The sequence below is a fragment of the Lasioglossum baleicum genome, chromosome 2, assembly GCF_051020765.1.
Source record: "Lasioglossum baleicum chromosome 2, iyLasBale1, whole genome shotgun sequence".
NCBI classification, from domain to species: Eukaryota; Metazoa; Arthropoda; class Insecta; order Hymenoptera; family Halictidae; genus Lasioglossum; species Lasioglossum baleicum.
In genome coordinates, this window is record NC_134930.1 from 10,638,343 (window position 1) to 10,656,896 (window position 18,554).

Consider the following 18,554-nt stretch of genomic DNA (forward strand, 5'->3'; position numbering starts at 1 on the left):
TAGGATCTTGTCCATGCTAAGTACTAGAGTAGGGGGCAGCACTATATGGGCACGGCCAAAACCCGGGCGTGAGCCGTGAGCACTCTCATATACTCTCTGCTCCAGCTTACTCAATGTGTTGACAAAGAGCAACAAAGAGTAATAGAGATATACATATTTCGTGTGAAAAACACGGACCAATCAGCATGGCTGAGCACTGAGCGTGGCATTGGAGCTCGAATACACTGCAACCGCGCTCTGATTGGTCCGTGTCTTTTGTTGATATAATGAACACAACCCAATGAACACAACATAACTTTGAATTTTCGCCGGGTACGCATGCACTTGATCACGTCTCGTTATAACAGATCTCACTGTAGATCATTGTATCGATTAAAGTTTATGTTGATAAACACTTCCAGTGTCACGGAAATGTTTATTTTACCTTTACCGCTGAACACTATAATGCGATCCGTTATAACGAGACATGGCACCGACGAGATATCTCGTCGGTGGACATGGTCAAGTCACCGACGAGATACTATTTGATACTATTAAAGATTAAAGACTGCCAGCCCCTGTGCTATTCAGCGAGCCCGGTAAGCGGGCGCAACGGGCGCGGGGATAACGTGAAAGTTACAGTGATCTGATATACCACATCGCTAAAAATTCGAAATAGTGCCACAATAATGCCAAAACATCGTCTGAAATATGGCGGAGAATGTAACATTTAATAATAATCGATATAGTTTCGTGATAATTCGCATTCTCACCGATACATCGCGACGAGAATCTCCTCAGTGGTCTTCTTCACCGACAAAATGCCGTCGTTGGCCTTCTGTTTCTCTGGATGGAGCCAGAATATATCCTAGAGAGCGTAGGAAACACCGAAATATTCGGGCTCGCCAACTCCCATAAGGCTGGCAGTCTTTAACAGTATCTCGTCGGTGGTCAAGTGCATGCGTACCCGGCGAAAATTCAAAGTCGATTTTCTCGAAAACAAAGGCTCACATAAAAAAATTTTATACCTCGCTTGTACCACCAGTTACGAAACACCCTGCATAATAATTGCTAGGTACCTACTCTCTCGACTTCGACAAGTTCCAAAATTTTTCTGGAACGTTGGTAATTCAGATCGCTGCACATCGCGAGTACAGTCGGTAAGTATCAAAATAAGTACGTCAAACACACGTGGAAGTACGTACACATAATTCAAGGGGCTGTTTAAACATTAGGACATGCTTATGTCCTTGAAATTAATTGCGTACGTCACGTTCGGTACATTATTAATAAATCCGTAAAATAAACTATAATAAAACGCACGAAATGTGTTCATCATATCAGAATTAGAATTCTTTACCAACACGGTGTCTATCAATGTACCTTGGATACTGGATACGTATTGATTACAGTCCTATAATAGTTAATGCGATATCACTGTAACGGTGAAATTGGATCTATATACATGTAACAATCCTCTAGGGGCGTCGGTGTCGGCTCGTAATTATTATTTAACGAGAATGAACGCGAGCTTCCAGGAACATTAGGTCTATCGTGTTTTCTACTAACCGAACGTGTCACGAGCGCGCAGACTCGCCGAATACGCCAACGGTTTGGTTGGTTAGACGTAAGACGCGGCGAGACGAGACGTAACGGCGTTGCTAAATATAATACACGAAGGCACGCGATTCCCTTACGGCCGGGGGCATCAGGACGGTCAACAACATCCACGCGAGCACAAACCTCGTCCTCGGTAGTGATCTTGCTCGTCTGATCGCAAGCAGTTTTCTCGCGCGCAGAAGCCGGGAACCATAGAAGACGAATACTAATCGCCAAGCGTCGAACAAGTGGGGGACACGGGCCGGCCCGAAAGACAAGCCCGAATAGTTCCCGTGGTTCCACGAACTCTCCGTGATTCCCGCGGACGAATCTATATGTGTTTCGTGTGTTCTGCCGATGTTGCCTCCGTCACGTGATAACCGGCTGAATTACAGGTGAGACCGATCGCGAACGAGACGCGCGCTACCATGTTCTCTCTCTCTGCGTACCTGTTCCCGTTACCTGGGACCACACGGAGCGGATGCTAATCTCGAACTGGACATAAACAGTATCCCCAATCTTATTCTTGGCTTTCTACTTTTCCAATTTTCTGCACTGGCCAATAAAAAGCGTCGATACACCTTCCGTCTCTGACACGATGCCACGATAAATATATATACAATGAAATAAATTCTTCGAGATCTATCTTGTTACATTTGTGTCAGCTGTTGCGTGCTCGAAGACCGCTACAGACGCGGAGCTATCAATGAAACACAAGGGTGTACGTGTGATAGAAATATCGATCACAGCAATATACTAGGGGAAGTTTTACAAGTTGAAATGAGCTTGTTGTCTGAAGATCTGCGAAAAGCAGTTTGCGGATTTTCTCCTGCCCTGCGCGCCGCTATTGGCGGATCACGGAGACCTTTTATTTATCCGAGAACTCTCTCTCGAGCCTCCTAATTTCATAATTTTTTTTATTTTCGTCTTACTCGGTCAAGCAGAATCAGCCGCCGAGGCATTTGCTACGCGCAAACCAACCCTGCGCGTTTATTCTGCAAATTGTGCGTCGGTGCGATCTAAATTAGCAGGATCAGTAGTTGCGTGACCGATTCCTTTTATTCTTGGCAATCGTACGAACATGAACGGATTCTAGGTAGTCGCGAACGTCTCTGCATTAGGACCGATCTTGCACGCGATTAATCGGATCGGTTTGATTCCCGGACGACGTCCAACAACGGTTTCGCTCTCGTGACGGTAGCGTGACTGAAAAAAGAGCAGAATGTTTACGGGCTTCCAATTATTTTGCGTCCTATATACACGCGAACCGTTCCAAAGCCGCCAAGAGTCTCTCGGCTCTCTCCTAACATCGTCTAAATATACTTGCTTCGTTATCTCGCCGTGTTAGACGGTTTACTATGGGTCATGTGCGCGTCAAACTTCGCAAGAACGATTGACATGTTGGCGTTACGTGCCATAAACCGACCTGGTCGAACGATGGCTATGGCCGTATGACGTAACCGCGTGCCTATTCTTTCGGTGCGGGACAATGGTACGCGGTGCTGTACGAACGTTGTTTGGACAGCCCTTCTCAACCATGGTCATTTTGAATGGATCAGGGGAGCAAAATCTCGTAGCGCTGCCATAGGCGTCGTTCATAGAATTCGCCGATCAATAAGCCGAGCGACTGGCGGGCATTCAGCTTGCACTCCGTTCGTAAATACTCCGACCATGCCGGATTGCGTTTCAACGCGTCGGACGTGTTCTGTGACACGACTCTACCCGTCGGGTGCTCCCATAGATCGGATTTCAACGTGAAACTACCCGACGCGGCAGCTCTCGTTGCGGAATTTCATCGAGCACGAAAATGCTGAGCTGTATTTGACCGTCTCCGACTTATATAACTGATTTTCTTCGCGGTTCTTTTTACATTTTTGTTTTAATGCGCGTCATTTCGTCGGAACTAATTTGTCGAGGACGTCGCGCGTGCCAGTGCGACATTGCAGTAGGAGAAACATCGTAACGCTGCTTTTGGAGTGCCTCAGTGAATTGGAAAATTTGAATCAGAGATTGTTTTGATCGCGTTGTGATTCAGTACGTTGTTACCCTTTTGGTACTCGAGTGTGTACAGAGGATAAAATATCAGGACTTTCTTTCCACATTCGACAGAGATGAATATCCAGAAGCCCGAGGGTCTTTTGTCGGTGGTGCTACCCACCGAACTTGCATCTTCGCCCAGCTCACGACAGCTCATTATAAATCACGACCAACAGGTGCGTCCGACACAAATAACGTACCCTTTTGTCTTCCCCACCCCTTTCTACTCTGCTATTCACACGTTATACTGGCCACGTGTACGCTAACCCTTTAAGGAAACGATTCTTAACAGGCTCGCTGACAGCGTAATCTGTACACTGGCACTCAGAAATTGCCGAGCGAGGCTCGCTTCGAGGAGAACGGAAAGTTTGCTATGAGTAATCGTACACTTGTCAGGATTATTTAAATGAGTTATGAATAAACTGCGGATTTGCGCGTTTATGACATAATTCGAAACAACAGAAACATTTAAAGAGTATCAATGTACAGTCAATCGCGCAGTAATATTCGAATATTTTTGAAAGGATGACCACCTTTTTAACACTTTATCTATCGGTAGCGTATTAATAGGCTTTTCAATAATTGTGCTGCACCAAATGGAAGATTAAAAATCTTCTTTTACACAATAATCCCGAAGGAAATTATTGGGTTTTGTTATTGAGGGTGAGTTGTTAGTATATGATTAAAATTGCTGTTGGTATTGAAGGATTCGTTAAAAAAATCCTCAGCCATGAACTTTCAACAATTATAGAATAATTACCGGTAAATAATGTGTTCAGATTGGACCATACGATTTGAATTTCTTTGAGAAATTTTAGGATTACTTTACGAGCTAAAAACAAAGGATAGAAGTGCATATATAGAAAATGTATTCTTTTTTTATTCAAAAAGTTATTTTCTATATCTGTATGAATTATATAATTTATTATATATTATATGTATACATTACGTATATTATACATTACGTATTATACATTACGTATAATATCATGTATACATTCTGAAAATTTCATCACATTCGGTCAACGTGGCAATGAACTACGAACGGTTAAACATGGTGAAAATCGCAGTCTTTGTATATTACTGTGAATGACTGTAAGTTGCTTTCGACCTACTCAAAATTCGTGAAGGAAGTAACATATTTCTAAGTGGCTTTAGTGGAACAACTGCTGACAATTTTTATTTTGCATAAAAGTTCACAGTGTAGTTACGATATAATAGCGAGCCGCGTAATCTTTTCGTAATCTGCCCACATTAGTTGTATAATTGGAAATTTATCGGATAGTAGTTAAATGGCGAGTGTTTGAACACTTTTGAAGTGTTGAACTGATGAAATGTTGTACAACCTTCTATTTCGGATATATTGAAATTTTGAATAAAGAAAATAATGTTCTATCTTTGGAATATTTTACTTGAAATGGCGACAGCAAACTTTTCGACGTATAAAATGTGGATAGCAGAGAAATATCAGTTTTATCAATTCGATATCAAAATATTAGAGTGTCTATACACTAATTTTTCATAGTGTCCATGTTGTCATTTTTGTTTGAGTTATAACTTCAATTTAATTCATTATGTACCATGATTCCTATTTGAGATATACTAAATACATTCCAAGCGCCGACATCCCTGAATGGGATTTTTTCAATCGACCATAACAATAGTTAATTTTTCAAATTTAATTGAACTATTGGTATAAATGCACTTAAATACGTAAATATTAACCATTTAGCTAAAAAATTTAGAAATAAAAATTTGGTACTTAATGAATTAAGTTCTTGCTCTATAACAAATAAGTTTTCTTCTTCCACTAGTGCCTTATTCTTACTTATTGTTACGTCAATTGACTGCTTTTTACGGTAAAAGAACGGTCGTTTTATAAAAGCAGTTGATTTTGGTAATGATCTGTTCAACAGGACGAAGAAGCATCGGATTGTTCGCTTCTGACGTCTAGTCCACTCAATGACAATGTGTTCGAGTCCGTCGGGATTTTCGTTTCTTCTTTGGAGGGAAATCCCGTGGAGTCTATTTCTCCGCCGATACTCGAGAACATTAATAAAGAGGATGGACTTAACGAGTTCATGAGTATAGTGAATAGTTCAAGCAGAATCCTGAACGATGGTAAGTATTCATCAGCAGATATAACGATTAAGCATAATTGTATGGATAATGATGGCGGCCAGACTCATTTCTTAATAATCGTTGTCAAGAAAAACGACATTTCACGTGTTTCCCGTATAACATTTTTCGTTCCTTCATAGAGTAAACATTATTTCCTTCTAAATCGTTTCGCTTTTAACATAACATTGTAAACACGTATTTTACGTATACATTTTTGTCAGGAATTCTACAACATTAAATAAATCAACCGTGTCTTTGAATAAATTAAAAGGATCATGAATCTCTAGTCATTAGCGTGTAACAGATTCCTCTACACGTTTTCCCCTTTTTTCCCCCAAGCAAAGCGCCGCATGATACGCTTATTGTTCGTCGGAGTTACGTAATCGTTTAAAGTCGTACGCACGATTCTTTTGCGGGGAATAAAATGGCTTAATTGGCTCCAGTTCCAACTTCATCGATTAATTAATCGTGACAGAGTTCGGCCGTTGAATGCCGATGCGGATTTCGAGTAGACTCGTCGATAGTGGTTGTCGACGATTGTCTCAAGTCGCATCGTCCGTTGCGATACCGAACGCGAGACCGAGCCATTGTCGAATTCGTTATTTGTTGCAGAACCCAGCTCCCGTGATCCGATGGTGGAGTCGACGAGCAGCGGCAGCAGCAGTGACACGAACGGCCCTGTTTGCGCGCAATTGTTGACGCAGCTGAACACAGCCTATCAACATCTCGCCCCCGATGCACAGGCACTGGTAAGCACCCCGATCACGCGAACCCTCAACTGCCGACGTGGATTCTACCTTCTAACTAGTGGTGTGTGACTGAAGTGTGCGAGAACTCCACAATGTCAGGTATATCCGATTATCGAGACGGGTCGAGACGAGGCGGATCCTTGGATTCTGGAATTTATCGGCATTCTCGAGAATAATCCCGTAATTCTGAGACTGTCGAATATATATCGAGGTCTCTCGAAAATTTGAGGATTCCTGAGAATAATCCTGAAAATTTGGTGATTTTCGAATATGTACATATTGAAATTCTCGAATATGTCGCGATTCCCGAGAATAATCCTGAAAATTGTTAGTAATCTCGATCCATTTCAGAATCCCTCAATTTTCGAGAACTAGTCTCGATCCGTCATCCACAGTGGGACCTTTCGTCCAAATCGGAGACAAAATCAAAGAACTTTCGATAGAAATGAGGTAGAGTAGAGCGATGAAATTTTTTAAAAATTAAAGCTGAAACATTGCAGAATATGGGAAAATAGGGAGATTATGGTACGAACGTTTTTTAACCTTGAGAAAATTCGTTAAACATGTAGAATTTCAAGAAATCGATTTTGCAATATACTGAGGTCGTAGAAAAATTTTGAGACCAGATTTGAAATCAGCGTGAAAAAATCTACGGGAAATGAAGTACTGCATGTTCAAAAAAAAATTTTTCCGCGCGTGGTATTAGAAAAACCATAATTTTTCCGAAATTGTGCAAGTTTAACGAATTTTCTCAACGTTAAAAAACGTTCTTACCATAATCTCCCTATTTTCCCCATATTCTGCAATGTTTCAGCTTTAATTTTAAAAAAATTTCGTTGCTCTACCTTATTTCTATCGAAAGTTCTTTGATTTTGTCTCCGATTTGGACGAAAAGGTCCCACTGTGCGTCTTCCCGAACCGTCTCGAACGATGTCGGGTACTCGACATTTTCAAGTTCTCTAAAGACATAATTAAATAAATAACAATCGACAGCGACCACACAAAAAATGGGTGAGTTTTTCCTCGAGAAGCGTATGAGGGTAAATAATTCAACGATACTCGTAAATTATTTTGATATCATAAAATAATCAGATAAAATGGAAACTGTGTTATTAATAATATAAACGGATTAAGAAATTTTTGTCGAGTTCCTAAGACGCCACCTCGGCAGCTAGGGTTAAACACCCCAAATGGGTGCCGAACGTACCTTTCATATTGCAAAATTGATTGTGACGTACTAATACTGAAAAAATATTTTCTGGATGTGGATTTTCCATTATACTAAAAACTGATTTTCTGTTTCGAACGATCGTGCGTTTTACCCCTGCATATATTTTTAGATGCTTTCGATTGATTCGATCTGCAAGTAGTAGATTGTGGAATTAATAGTGCGTTTGATACAGAATTAATAAAGCTTCTTAGAGTATTTTTAGTCTGGTAGAAGCAGCAATTATAATAATTCAAAATAATTATCTATGATAAATAGACAGCGGATTTTATGCATTCATAAAAAAATGGGTACATAGGTGTAATTTAAAACAGTAAAAACATTAGACGTATTTAAAAATACTGTTATAAACCATATTAAGAACGAAAATAAATTTCTATTTCACTGCAGTTTCTTGCAATTCGGGTAGAAAATTTGTATTTTGCATAAAGATCCGCTGTCTAATGATAAATATGCACAGTCTGCACGCGGTATTTTTTCGATTAAAGTATTTTAAAATAAAGAATAACCAGAAGATAATACGTATCTGTGTTTTATAGGGGATCAAATTATTTAAAATGTGTAAATATGGTCATTTTATTAAAACGTGCTTCGATAATTGTCAGCAAAATTGGCCATTATTGGTCACCATTTCATCGACAATCCATTTTTTTGATTGAATGATGCGTACATATGGTTGTCTCTTGCCACTCGCAATGTTGGTACACGTTTTGTTTCGCCCACGGCCAATTACCAGTTTTACCTTCGATCTAAATGCGTCAAGTTCACTTGCATCTACGCGTCTTGTTACTTTTATTTTTGATAGATGTGACCATATAGGCTCCTCCCTATATCTCAGAATGCTGTAATAAGAAGTGGTTGCATTTGCAGGCATTGACCTGCTCACTTTCATTTCTTGTAGGTAGAATTTGAAAGAAACCACGCACTATTATGTCTTATTATTTGTTTGCCGAATGGAATCTCTGTAGTTACAGAAATAAACAATGTACATAATAATTCTACAGAATAAAGTCTCTGTCACACAAATCATAATGTACGCAGTAAGAGTAAGAGTAATAGCAACATTCTCGTTAGACATGCAATTTTTCTAAACTGACTCTTGTCCCAATGCATCATACCGATAATACAAACGTCAAGAAATTTGTATAACGATACAGTGTCTGTCGTTTCTGATCGTTTGACACCGAAATTGATAACAGGAATGATCGATTGTCAGATTAAACGTTTAAAACAATTTGTTCTACGATTTAGGAATTATTGTTACATACATTAGTGACAACTCGGCTCAATTTTTCATGAAATTGCGAGTCTTTCGAGAAAATTCAAAAAAACAAGGAGCTCTCAGGTTGAAATAGAATATCGATAACAACAAACAACAGATTCTAAATTAGTATTTTTACATAATAGGTATGCAAGCGAATACATCTAATTTTGGTCACAAACGTCTCTCTAATTTCCATTTTCTTATTGCAAAGAAGCGTCGTCTACGAGGATGAGTCAAAGAATCGCCGAAACGCACTCCACCAATCATGCTGAATAAGTTATTTTCCCCCGCTGTCTCCCTTCGGTGATTAACTATTTCTAATTTCCATTTGCAAAGTTTACACACCGATTTTCACGAGCTGTATTCAGCATAATATTTCGATATGTTTGGCACAAACGAGGAGTACCTTGCCAAGCATTGCACGCCATTGCATTGTTGCAATACATTTATCCACCAAGAAGCACTTCTCTGCATTTAATGAATCCATCAATCACGAGGCAACGTCGGCATAACGTCGCTATCGTTTTGATAACCTTACTGTTCAGCGAAAATTCTATTTCAATTACATTATGTCTAATAATATACCCCGGAAACGGACGAAAGTCCTGCTTTATCATCCACGAGTACCTCACCCTTCAATAATATAGGCCATCAGAGTATAATTCGATGCATCACGATTTTATGAAACTTTTGGCAGACGTACTTTCGCAAGTGTCATAAAAGTAACAAATTATTTAGATATGTTGATAATCGACCTTCGTTTAGAAATACAAAAATACACATACTCGTGACCGAGACCCGTGACAAATATGCTTCTGTAAAGACCCAATTCGCGCTTACAGTTAAAATTCTGGAAAAAAATCTTTAGAAGGACACGTTTTTGAGTTTTGTTAGAAGAAACAAAATCATTCAAAATGATATTCCTCGGAAGATGACTCGAGTATTAGAGATATCTTACGAAATACGTGTGTTTATAGACTGAATCGTGACATCCCCTACGTATTCACGGTGGTGGAAATCTGTGCCAGCCGTCATCGTGATCTATGTGTACTAATCCATCGCTTGTCGCTTCCCTAACATCATGATGAACTTTCACTGTAACTGTTTAGTTTTACAATCAGGAGAACGGAGGAAAGCCACCGTTGGTCGGGATCCAACTGGTGGTCCCGAAGCCGCCGAAGGATTATCGTTTCATGAAATGGAATTGGCCGTTGATAAGGAAAACCTGCTTCTGGTCCCTGATGTCGGTGCTAGCTGGTTGCATGGCGCTCGTCATCGGTGTCATCGTCACTATGCCCAAAAAGTATGTCTACGTTCATACACAGAGACTCGTACACCTAAAACGCTTGCGAGTCTTCTTCATTAATGTGCTGCATTAAGGAGCGTTTATAGTTCGCTTGCCGCGAGCGGTTTTCCGCAACGTCTGCGACGCGAGCGGCAAAAAGTCATAAATTTCGAGCGGGTCGACGGGCCCGCTGTGCCCCCCGCTGTGCGTGGCACAAAAAAGGTCTCCGAAGATATCCTACTGCCTATCGGTAGTTTACCTAAACGAACCGTGAAGCCGTAGAGACCTTTGGGCCCGTCGACCCGCTCGAAATTTATGACTTTTACTTAAGGGAGTAGACTCTCGTTTGCAGGATTGCAAGGGTGTCGGTTCTCATTTCTCGATAATACAAAGATGGGGTTTTTCAGTAGTCAAAAACGCCAGATAAAAGATCGATCTCGGTCGCAATCGCCCTCAAAAGTCCTATTTTTTCGTTTACGAGGTCTAATTTGCATTATTCGGCAGGATGTACTCCTAAGCGCTCACAAGAAAGTCCCCAGGGAGGTCACAGAGGCACGAGGAGTCTATCGTTCTGCATAGTAGTATGTAGTAGTGTGTGTGTGTAACCGCTTCGGCCAATAGAATCGGTCCCGCATTTTTCGGTCTAACCAATCGGGCGCACATCCTTGCCAACGTCAATAGCTGTCACAGCTTTATGAAAACAGCTACACGCGCAGCTGTATGCTTTCGAATAATGGAAATTACGCCTCTTAAACGTATAAATGGGACTGTTGAGGGCGATCGCGGCCTAGATCGATCTTTTATCTAGCGCTTTTGACTACTGAAAACCCCCATCTTTGCATTATCGAGAAATGAGAAGGCGCATCCCACACCCTTGCAATCCTGGAAACGAGAGATAACAAACTTATTATACCGGAGACATTTGATATTTCTATGTGCAGGTGCGACCCGCGAGTGCAATGGTGGCAGGGGAGCATCTTCTACGAGATATTCCCGGCGTCTTTTCAGGATTCCTCGAAGGGTGATGGTATCGGCGACCTTCGAGGGATAGTGATGCGTCTGGACTACTTGAAAGAGCTAGGAGTCCGAGGGATCCGTTTGAACTCCGTCTATCCAGCGGCACACTATCCCGAACATTATTTCGACATCGACAACTTGACCGACTTGAACAAGGATCTGGGGAGTATGGAGGATTTCGATGTGCTCGTGCGCGAGATCCACCGACGAAACATGAGTTTGCTATTGGATCTCCCGCTCTATCCGTTCGTAAAGACACTGTACGACGAGAACGTGATGATCGAGAAGCCGAACAAGACTGACAAAGCGGTGCGCGAGAGAAGAGGCGTTACGGATGATTCTGTAGCTTTGGAGGATGTTGTACCAACAACAGCCTCCATGTTGCGACACGGGATCAGGAACCCGTTGTCTTCGACGCCGCCGTCCTTAGAGGAGCCGCAGCATCAAGCTCTGACGTCGAATCACATAAGCGCGGTGATGGAGAACCCAGTCACGGCTGCGATTAGAACATGGTCTCAAAGGGGAGTTGATGGCTTTTATTTGAAGGGCCTGGAACACTACGTCGAAGAGAAATCGTTCGCTAGCATTCTGAACCATTGGAGGTCGATCTTGGGCTATCAGAAAATTTTCATTTGCCACATGAACGCCCTGAATGCTGCCACATCCGTTGCGAAGGAATCTATTCTGAGGAATATGAATCTCGTGGATGTTACGCTAGGATTGTCAAACGGAACGAAAGAGATCAAGAAACAGGTGGAAGAGATCACCAAGGGTTTGCTGTTCGAGAAGCCCGATTATCCTTGGGTGCATTGGTCCATAGGCGGAGTGGACTCTCAGAGGGTGGCTTCCACTATCACCGTGAAAAATGCTACCATTGCTGCGTCTTTGTTAGGGATGATGCTGCCCGGGACGCCGAGTATATTTTATGGGGATGAGGTAAACTGCATCACAGATTTCGCTAGATCCGTAATTCGGATCGACGACGCGTCGATCGTGCAGATAACAAATGTTATATAAATGAGCCAATGACTATCAAATGCTATCTCTCATTCAATAGCAATTCGTGTTCAGGTAGGTATACTGGACTGTGAGTGCGAGGATCACAAGGATCTCGGTCATGTGCACAACGTGGCTCCGATGAACTGGGATTTGATCGACGGTTCCGGCCATAAGTTTGCGTCCGCGGGTGTTACGGCTTGGCTACCGGAAGCCGCAAAACCGCTGCAGACAAACTTGGTGGGGACTATACCGGAAATGGTTAAGCTCAGATCCGAGACGACCCCGATTTATGTTAAAGCGGTGATGAAAGAGAATCAGGTGCTGGCTAACTGTGATATTAGGTAAACCTATATTTTAAATATTTCTTCGAGAATTTCAAAGTGAACTGAAACTTGCATCCCTATATCGGGTGTGGCTCTACATTTTTACATTAACCCTTTAAATATATGCATTATATTCTATAATACTAACTTCGTTTACTTCGATAAGCAATGTATTTTTGAGTTCTTTTCGATATACTTCATAAACAAAAATTGTTTAAAATTAGTACCCATCAAGGAACAGTCCTTGGAAGTACATTTTAAATAAAACACTTGAAACAATAGACACTTGTTGGGAACAAAATTAAAAAAAACATTCGATCCCGATGAAGGCAGAACAGGGTGTATAAAAAGTAATGGTCATCCCGTCCGAGGTGTGAATCTACACCTCTGGGTCAGTGCACATTTGTTAAAGAAACGTGCCGCAAAATTGTTTATACTATAACGTCCTTTTCAGGTGTATTTGAGACTTTTTTTCATATTATGTTACAACTTCAAATGTATGGTTTGAATGGGCAGGGAAACAATATTTACCTGGTAAATTTCGTTTGCTCGAGGCACTCATACGATCATGTTCTATCTCATCGACACGGTCAGGTGGCCTGTAGTAGTTGGCTTTTGTCTATACGTATAACTCCACCCAATGTGCAAGCACTTTCACAGCTTGTATCTCAATAACTATTTGTTACGGTTACTTTTCTCGATGAGTAGTAGAAGCTGTTATGTAAAAAGAATTTTAAGTTTCTTTCACAAATGTCCATCGATCCACAGTGGACCAGTGAATAAGAGTACATACAATTATAAAAAATAGTTCTAAGATGCAAAGAAGTTTCCATGCAATTTCGTTTCCTTTTTTCAGATACGCAGATGACGAAATGATTGTGATAGAGCGATGGTATCCACGGCGAAACTCGTACGTTTTCGTAGCAAATCTGGGCAACAAAACGCAGACGAAGGATTTGTCTTTCCTTTATTACGGTGGTCACGTTGTTGTTGGTCCCGCGTCCAGGCTGAACCGGGACGTGTACTTCAAGGAGATGATCGTGTCTCCGGGAGAGGCATTTGTCATAAAGCTTGACAAATGAAGATTCCTCCGCGGAATCCGAATTTTCTATAACATTCATTTTACACCCGATTAAGATTTTAGCGTATTTTAATTGACATTTCGAGCGTGGATTCGTGATGTTTCGTTTGATGATACGTTACCTTTTGACGTTGCGAACGTTTGTACAACGAAAGATTTCGTGCGAAAGTTCCTACTAATTTTTAAATAAAACGCGTGGGGACCGCGACGCCCGTATTTTGTTTGATAAGGATCGGAAATGTTGAAATTCGAACGGAAACAGATTGCGAATTCGTATTTTCCCTGATCGTTTTATAGCGTTCGGGCAGAAGTGAAGATTTATTTCGTTCCTAGAGAGATTTTACAAACACGAAGTAGAAAGAATAATTGTTGTGTGCCATGAATGCATAAAGCCAAGCCCGTACTCTCGGTAAAAAGCGAGAGGTTTTTGTTATCAAAAGTATACGTAGTCTAGTGAAATGTGCTTGGATAAAACCAAAAAAAAATCAAAAAGAAACCGTTGAGACTAAACTGTGGACGTTTATGCGAATATAGATTTTTATGAATAGGGTACAACCGCAGAAATAGAAGAAACGTTTATTCCGTTCCGGTTCCAGACGAAGCGAGAACCTCTGGAAATTTTCTTAAACATTTTACTACGATGAGCTTTCCGCACCCGTGTGCGATATATGTATGGAATAATACAAGAAATCCACAGTACGCAATTGTTACGAAATCAAATCGCATATACCATTTGATGTTTTAGTCCGATCAGCGATGTCAAACGAAAAAATAAAGCACAACGAATGTTCGCGCATTTCACATTCCAAAAGAGAACAAATCATCTCATGTTATCCTGTGTTCATTTTCGTGGTCCAGATTTGATGATCCGAAATTGTTTCACTGTGTTTTTATATGTTCTGATAGTTTTGATAATAAACATCGACGACATTTGCGATTGCACCGATTCTATTCCCAGTCACACAGCGCGAATTCGACACGACCCGACGTTTAGAATGTTTTATATATTTACATATGGTTAACGCAAAACCTTATCTCTGTTATACGCTCTGGAATACGTTTCCAAATCGCAGTAGATCGACTGAACAAAAGTAAAAATAAAGATATATGTATGGACTATTTTTGTAACAAATTTTATCGTGAATGATAAACAGTATTCGCAACGTGTAATTTCTCACTTCTTTTATAAATGATTTTGGTACTAAGCGAGTGACACTTTACCGATGCGTGAATTAAAAATGGTGCTTACTTACGAGGGGAGGTTTGTTTTTGTATCTTTATTCGATTGAAATATTATTGACCCAACAATAAATATAATGTACATTTATCGAGTCAAAGTATTCCGGTACTTAGCCCTCAAGCAGCATTAGGTTTTTACAAAAACAAAGTTCGATTTTGATGTGAATATTATTCGTACACAGGAATAAAATGAAAGTTATATATGTGTATAATCATATAAATCTCCATTGTGTATTCTACTTAGTATTATTTCAACGCGATTGTTCAAGTACTTTATATTTCTGTAAAATAAAGAAATAGAAATATCAATAGTATTCGTGTAACCACACAAAATAGTTAAATTAATGTTGCCTAGTTCAACTATTTTAACATTATATAATTGATTTTCAGATGCAATATCCGATGCCAGCAATGTCGTACAATGAATTTAATAATTTAAGTGCTATGTAATTTTAATATGCATCGATCGATACCTTTTATATGTATACAAATCAAAAGTAGAAATAATCAAATGTGAATAGCATTAGCAGTTAGATCATCATTTGTATAATAAGGTTTTTATAACTTTAAAGTGATTATCGAATTAGACATTAGTCGATATATATATATACATATATATATATGCGTATTAATAAATTTTACTATATATATAGTGAAATACTATAATATAAACTTATTTATTGTCATATATCATTTGTACGACATCTGGGTATCCTACTTATTTATACAGAAATTTCTATAACAATTCGTATTTCCATATTTAAAATTTCTATATTTCTTCCCCAGAGTGTCTCTATTTAAAATTCTTAAACTCTAATGTCTATATTTTGGGTTTCTATACGTTTTAAATTTCTACATCTGAAATCTATATTTGAAATTTTTATATTTGCAATTTCTATATTTGCAATCTTTATATTTTCAATTCTTACATCTGCAATTTCTCTATATTAAACATTTTTATATCTAAGACTATATACCGTGGGTGTACAAAGTATTCGTACACCTTTTAAAAACTATAGTTTTTATAGTTATTATAATAACTTTTTCATGATTGTACCGAATGCCCTTATTTTTTATAATCAATCAGAAGCATTGGTTTACGAAATGATATGCAAAAAAGATTTTCCAAAAATTATAATTTACAAGGTTACAAGCAAAAATAGAAAAGGGATTTTTTAAAACTTTTTTATTTGGGCCCTCAATGAAAATTTAAAATATATGTTTTGTAGATCTATGTTAGTTATACATGTGCTGAAAATTTCATCGATATCGATTAACATACACACGAGCTACAAGCGGTTAAAAATGGTGAAAATTGTAGTTTTACACGACTTTTGATCAATTTGTGCTTAAAATCCACAGAATCGTACATCTTTCGATGCGTGTCGTTTTTTCCTACGTCAACCGATTTCGATAAGATTTTCAGCATGTGTATAACTAACATATAGATCTACAAAACATATTTAAATTTTCATTAAGGGCCCAAATAAAAAGTTTTAAAAAATGCCTTTCTTATTTTTGCATGTATCCTTGTAAATTATAATTTTTGGAAAATCTTGTTTGCATATATAATTTCGTAAACCAATGCTTCTAATTGATTATAAAAAATCAGGTCGTTTGGTACAATTATAAAAAAGTTATTAGTTTTTAAAAAGTGTACGAATACTTTGTACACTATATATTTGCAATCTTTATATTTTAAATTCCTATATCTGCAATCTGTATATTTTTAAATTTCTATATTTTAGGTTTCATCTATATTTCAAATTTCTATACTTTTAGGTTTCTCTCTGTAGTTTAAATATCTATGTTACTTCCATTTCTACATCTGATGCAATAATTGTGTGACAGCAATTACAATTTCAGTTTTATACAATATAGATTTTGATGTGCTTGAGAATCACTGTCCCTTTCTCGCAAGTACTCGCTACGTGCTATGGTTTCTATATAATGCGTGTGAGAAATATTATGATCGAGGAGTTCCCTCGTGCAACACCGCGGAGCCACAATCGGAGTCCATAGTGACTATCATGCTCTGAGGAAAGTCCCTGGACCTCTGGCAGAAATTGTCGTAGCGCAATCGCTGTTAGCCTTCGTAATCTACTCGATCTGGAAAGGATGCCTTCGGCTGATCTTCGAGTTGTGCGAAGTGTATTGGTCAAAGAAAAGTAATGTGTTGGAATTTGCCCGCCCTCTTCCTCACGGTAGAGGGTAGGAAATGATTTAACTCAACAGGGCCCACAACGAGGAAACTTCTCTTTTTTCTCTCCTTCATAAATGCAATCCTTTTCAATATCAATGTTTTTTTTGCTGTGATTTTGAATATCTAATTCAAGTAGGATATAAATTAATAATCACTTAACTATTTCAATTTAAACGGTTGTCTCATCATGGAAATTGGTTTTTATTAAACGATGACAATCAATAAATAAATAATTAATTAATTAATGGACGATTACATTTTGATGTACTGACAGAGAATCAAAATTAACACATTGAAATGGTGGCGCCGCTCGCCGCTCAGAGTAAATTGTTAGCGCCAATCGAAAATTCGAAAGCGTAATAGATTTTTGCACTTTGCGTTATGACAGAGAGGATGTTATGATCATTTTTTTGTAACTACATTTAATAATTTTATGTGAATATTTCTTTTTCTTAGCAATTTATTAGTAAATACAATCGTGGTTCATTGTAGAGTGACAATCACATTTTAAAATCTATTTAGAACAGGACCGATTATCCATTTTATTCAAATTTATAACTTGACAATATGTTGTTTTGCACTGACAATAAGGAAGATTTTATGTTGGCAGCTGGCAGCATAATATTTCATATATTGTGCGACTAATTCGCACACGTTGGATAACCATCTTATATTAATACGTATTAATCAATTAATTGCGATAAAATATTTACATCAATGTCGCAACGTTCTAAAGTGGTTCAATTATACAAAACGGTAATCAATTTTAATATAATTGTAGATCATATTAGTTTACTAATGTCTAGTATAATATTGTGTTCATATGTATAAATTGCGAATTAATATTTTATCCCATTATTTGTATACAATATATTTATTGATGCATATTCAATATGTTACTGTAGGCTTATAATAAAACTGTTTAATATTTCTAGCTGTTATTTATGGGTAAAGATTATCCAAGAGGTTATGATTTTTTCAAGCGAAATTTAAGAAAAGCCTTTGAAAAAAATAAAGGAGAAACGGATCCAGAAAAAATTGATAAAATGTTGGCGCATGGAAACTATGTAATTAAAGAACTGGAAGCTTTGTATATGTTACGAAAATACAGAACATTGAAAAGAAGATACAGATAACCCACAACATTAAAATGTATATTTTTTGTTATTATTAGTTTTGTATATATCGATAAAGAATTTAATTTCTATTTGTTTTCTGAAAAAGATATGTGTAACATAAAGTGTTTGAATTAACATTGAATGTTACATATATTTTTGATATTTTTTTTCATAAATATATTTTTCTGAAACATTTATGTATATCGATATATACTATGTAAAAATGTATTTGTACGGCTGTTATTTCGATAAATAAATACACATTTTGTAATTAAACTAAATATGAAATTTTTACTGCTTACCTCATCAACG

General features: G+C 38.4%; 2 protein-coding genes across 5 annotated transcripts; both read left to right on the top strand.

The window, feature by feature from the left end:
• The first annotated feature begins 1,766 nt into the window (after positions 1-1,766).
• LOC143221100 (maltase A2) lies at positions 1,767-17,183 on the top strand. 4 transcript variants are annotated; one of them, XM_076446636.1, is made up of 8 exons: positions 1,767-1,973; positions 3,512-3,791; positions 5,532-5,736; positions 6,349-6,485; positions 10,087-10,280; positions 11,204-12,215; positions 12,351-12,619; positions 13,458-17,183. In XM_076446636.1, the coding sequence occupies exons 2-8, from the start codon at positions 3,690-3,692 to the stop codon at positions 13,681-13,683; spliced, it is 2,145 nt and encodes a 714-aa protein (XP_076302751.1). In that variant the 5' UTR covers positions 1,767-1,973; positions 3,512-3,689; the 3' UTR covers positions 13,684-17,183. The 4 variants fall into 4 exon arrangements, with proteins under 4 accessions (XP_076302751.1, XP_076302747.1, XP_076302757.1 ...); XM_076446632.1 differs by having other exon boundaries at positions 3,688-3,791; XM_076446642.1 differs by lacking the exon at positions 1,767-1,973 and having other exon boundaries at positions 1,980-3,612; positions 3,688-3,791.
• Positions 17,184-17,313: 130 nt separating this feature from the next.
• Osi (electron transfer flavoprotein regulatory factor orsai) lies at positions 17,314-18,505 on the top strand. Its single transcript, XM_076446736.1, has 2 exons — positions 17,314-17,880; positions 18,060-18,505. The coding sequence occupies exons 1-2, from the start codon at positions 17,842-17,844 to the stop codon at positions 18,258-18,260; spliced, it is 240 nt and encodes a 79-aa protein (XP_076302851.1). The 5' UTR covers positions 17,314-17,841; the 3' UTR covers positions 18,261-18,505.
• Positions 18,506-18,554: the final 49 nt, after the last annotated feature.

What these genes read in the sequence shown, in the direction of transcription:
- Osi (XM_076446736.1), top strand. Translation starts at nt 17,842, where the DNA reads ATGTCGCAACGTTCTAAAGTGGTTCAATTATACAAAACG. An exon ending in TGGTTCAATTATACAAAACG is followed by an intron (nt 17,881 to 18,059) that starts GTAATCAATTTT and finishes TAATATTTCTAG; the next exon opens with CTGTTATTTATGGGTAAAGA.
- LOC143221100 (XM_076446636.1), top strand. Translation starts at nt 3,690, where the DNA reads ATGAATATCCAGAAGCCCGAGGGTCTTTTGTCGGTGGTGCTACCCACC. An exon ending in ATCGTCACTATGCCCAAAAA is followed by an intron (nt 10,281 to 11,203) that starts GTATGTCTACGT and finishes TTCTATGTGCAG; the next exon opens with GTGCGACCCGCGAGTGCAAT. An exon ending in CTGGCTAACTGTGATATTAG is followed by an intron (nt 12,620 to 13,457) that starts GTAAACCTATAT and finishes TCCTTTTTTCAG; the next exon opens with ATACGCAGATGACGAAATGA.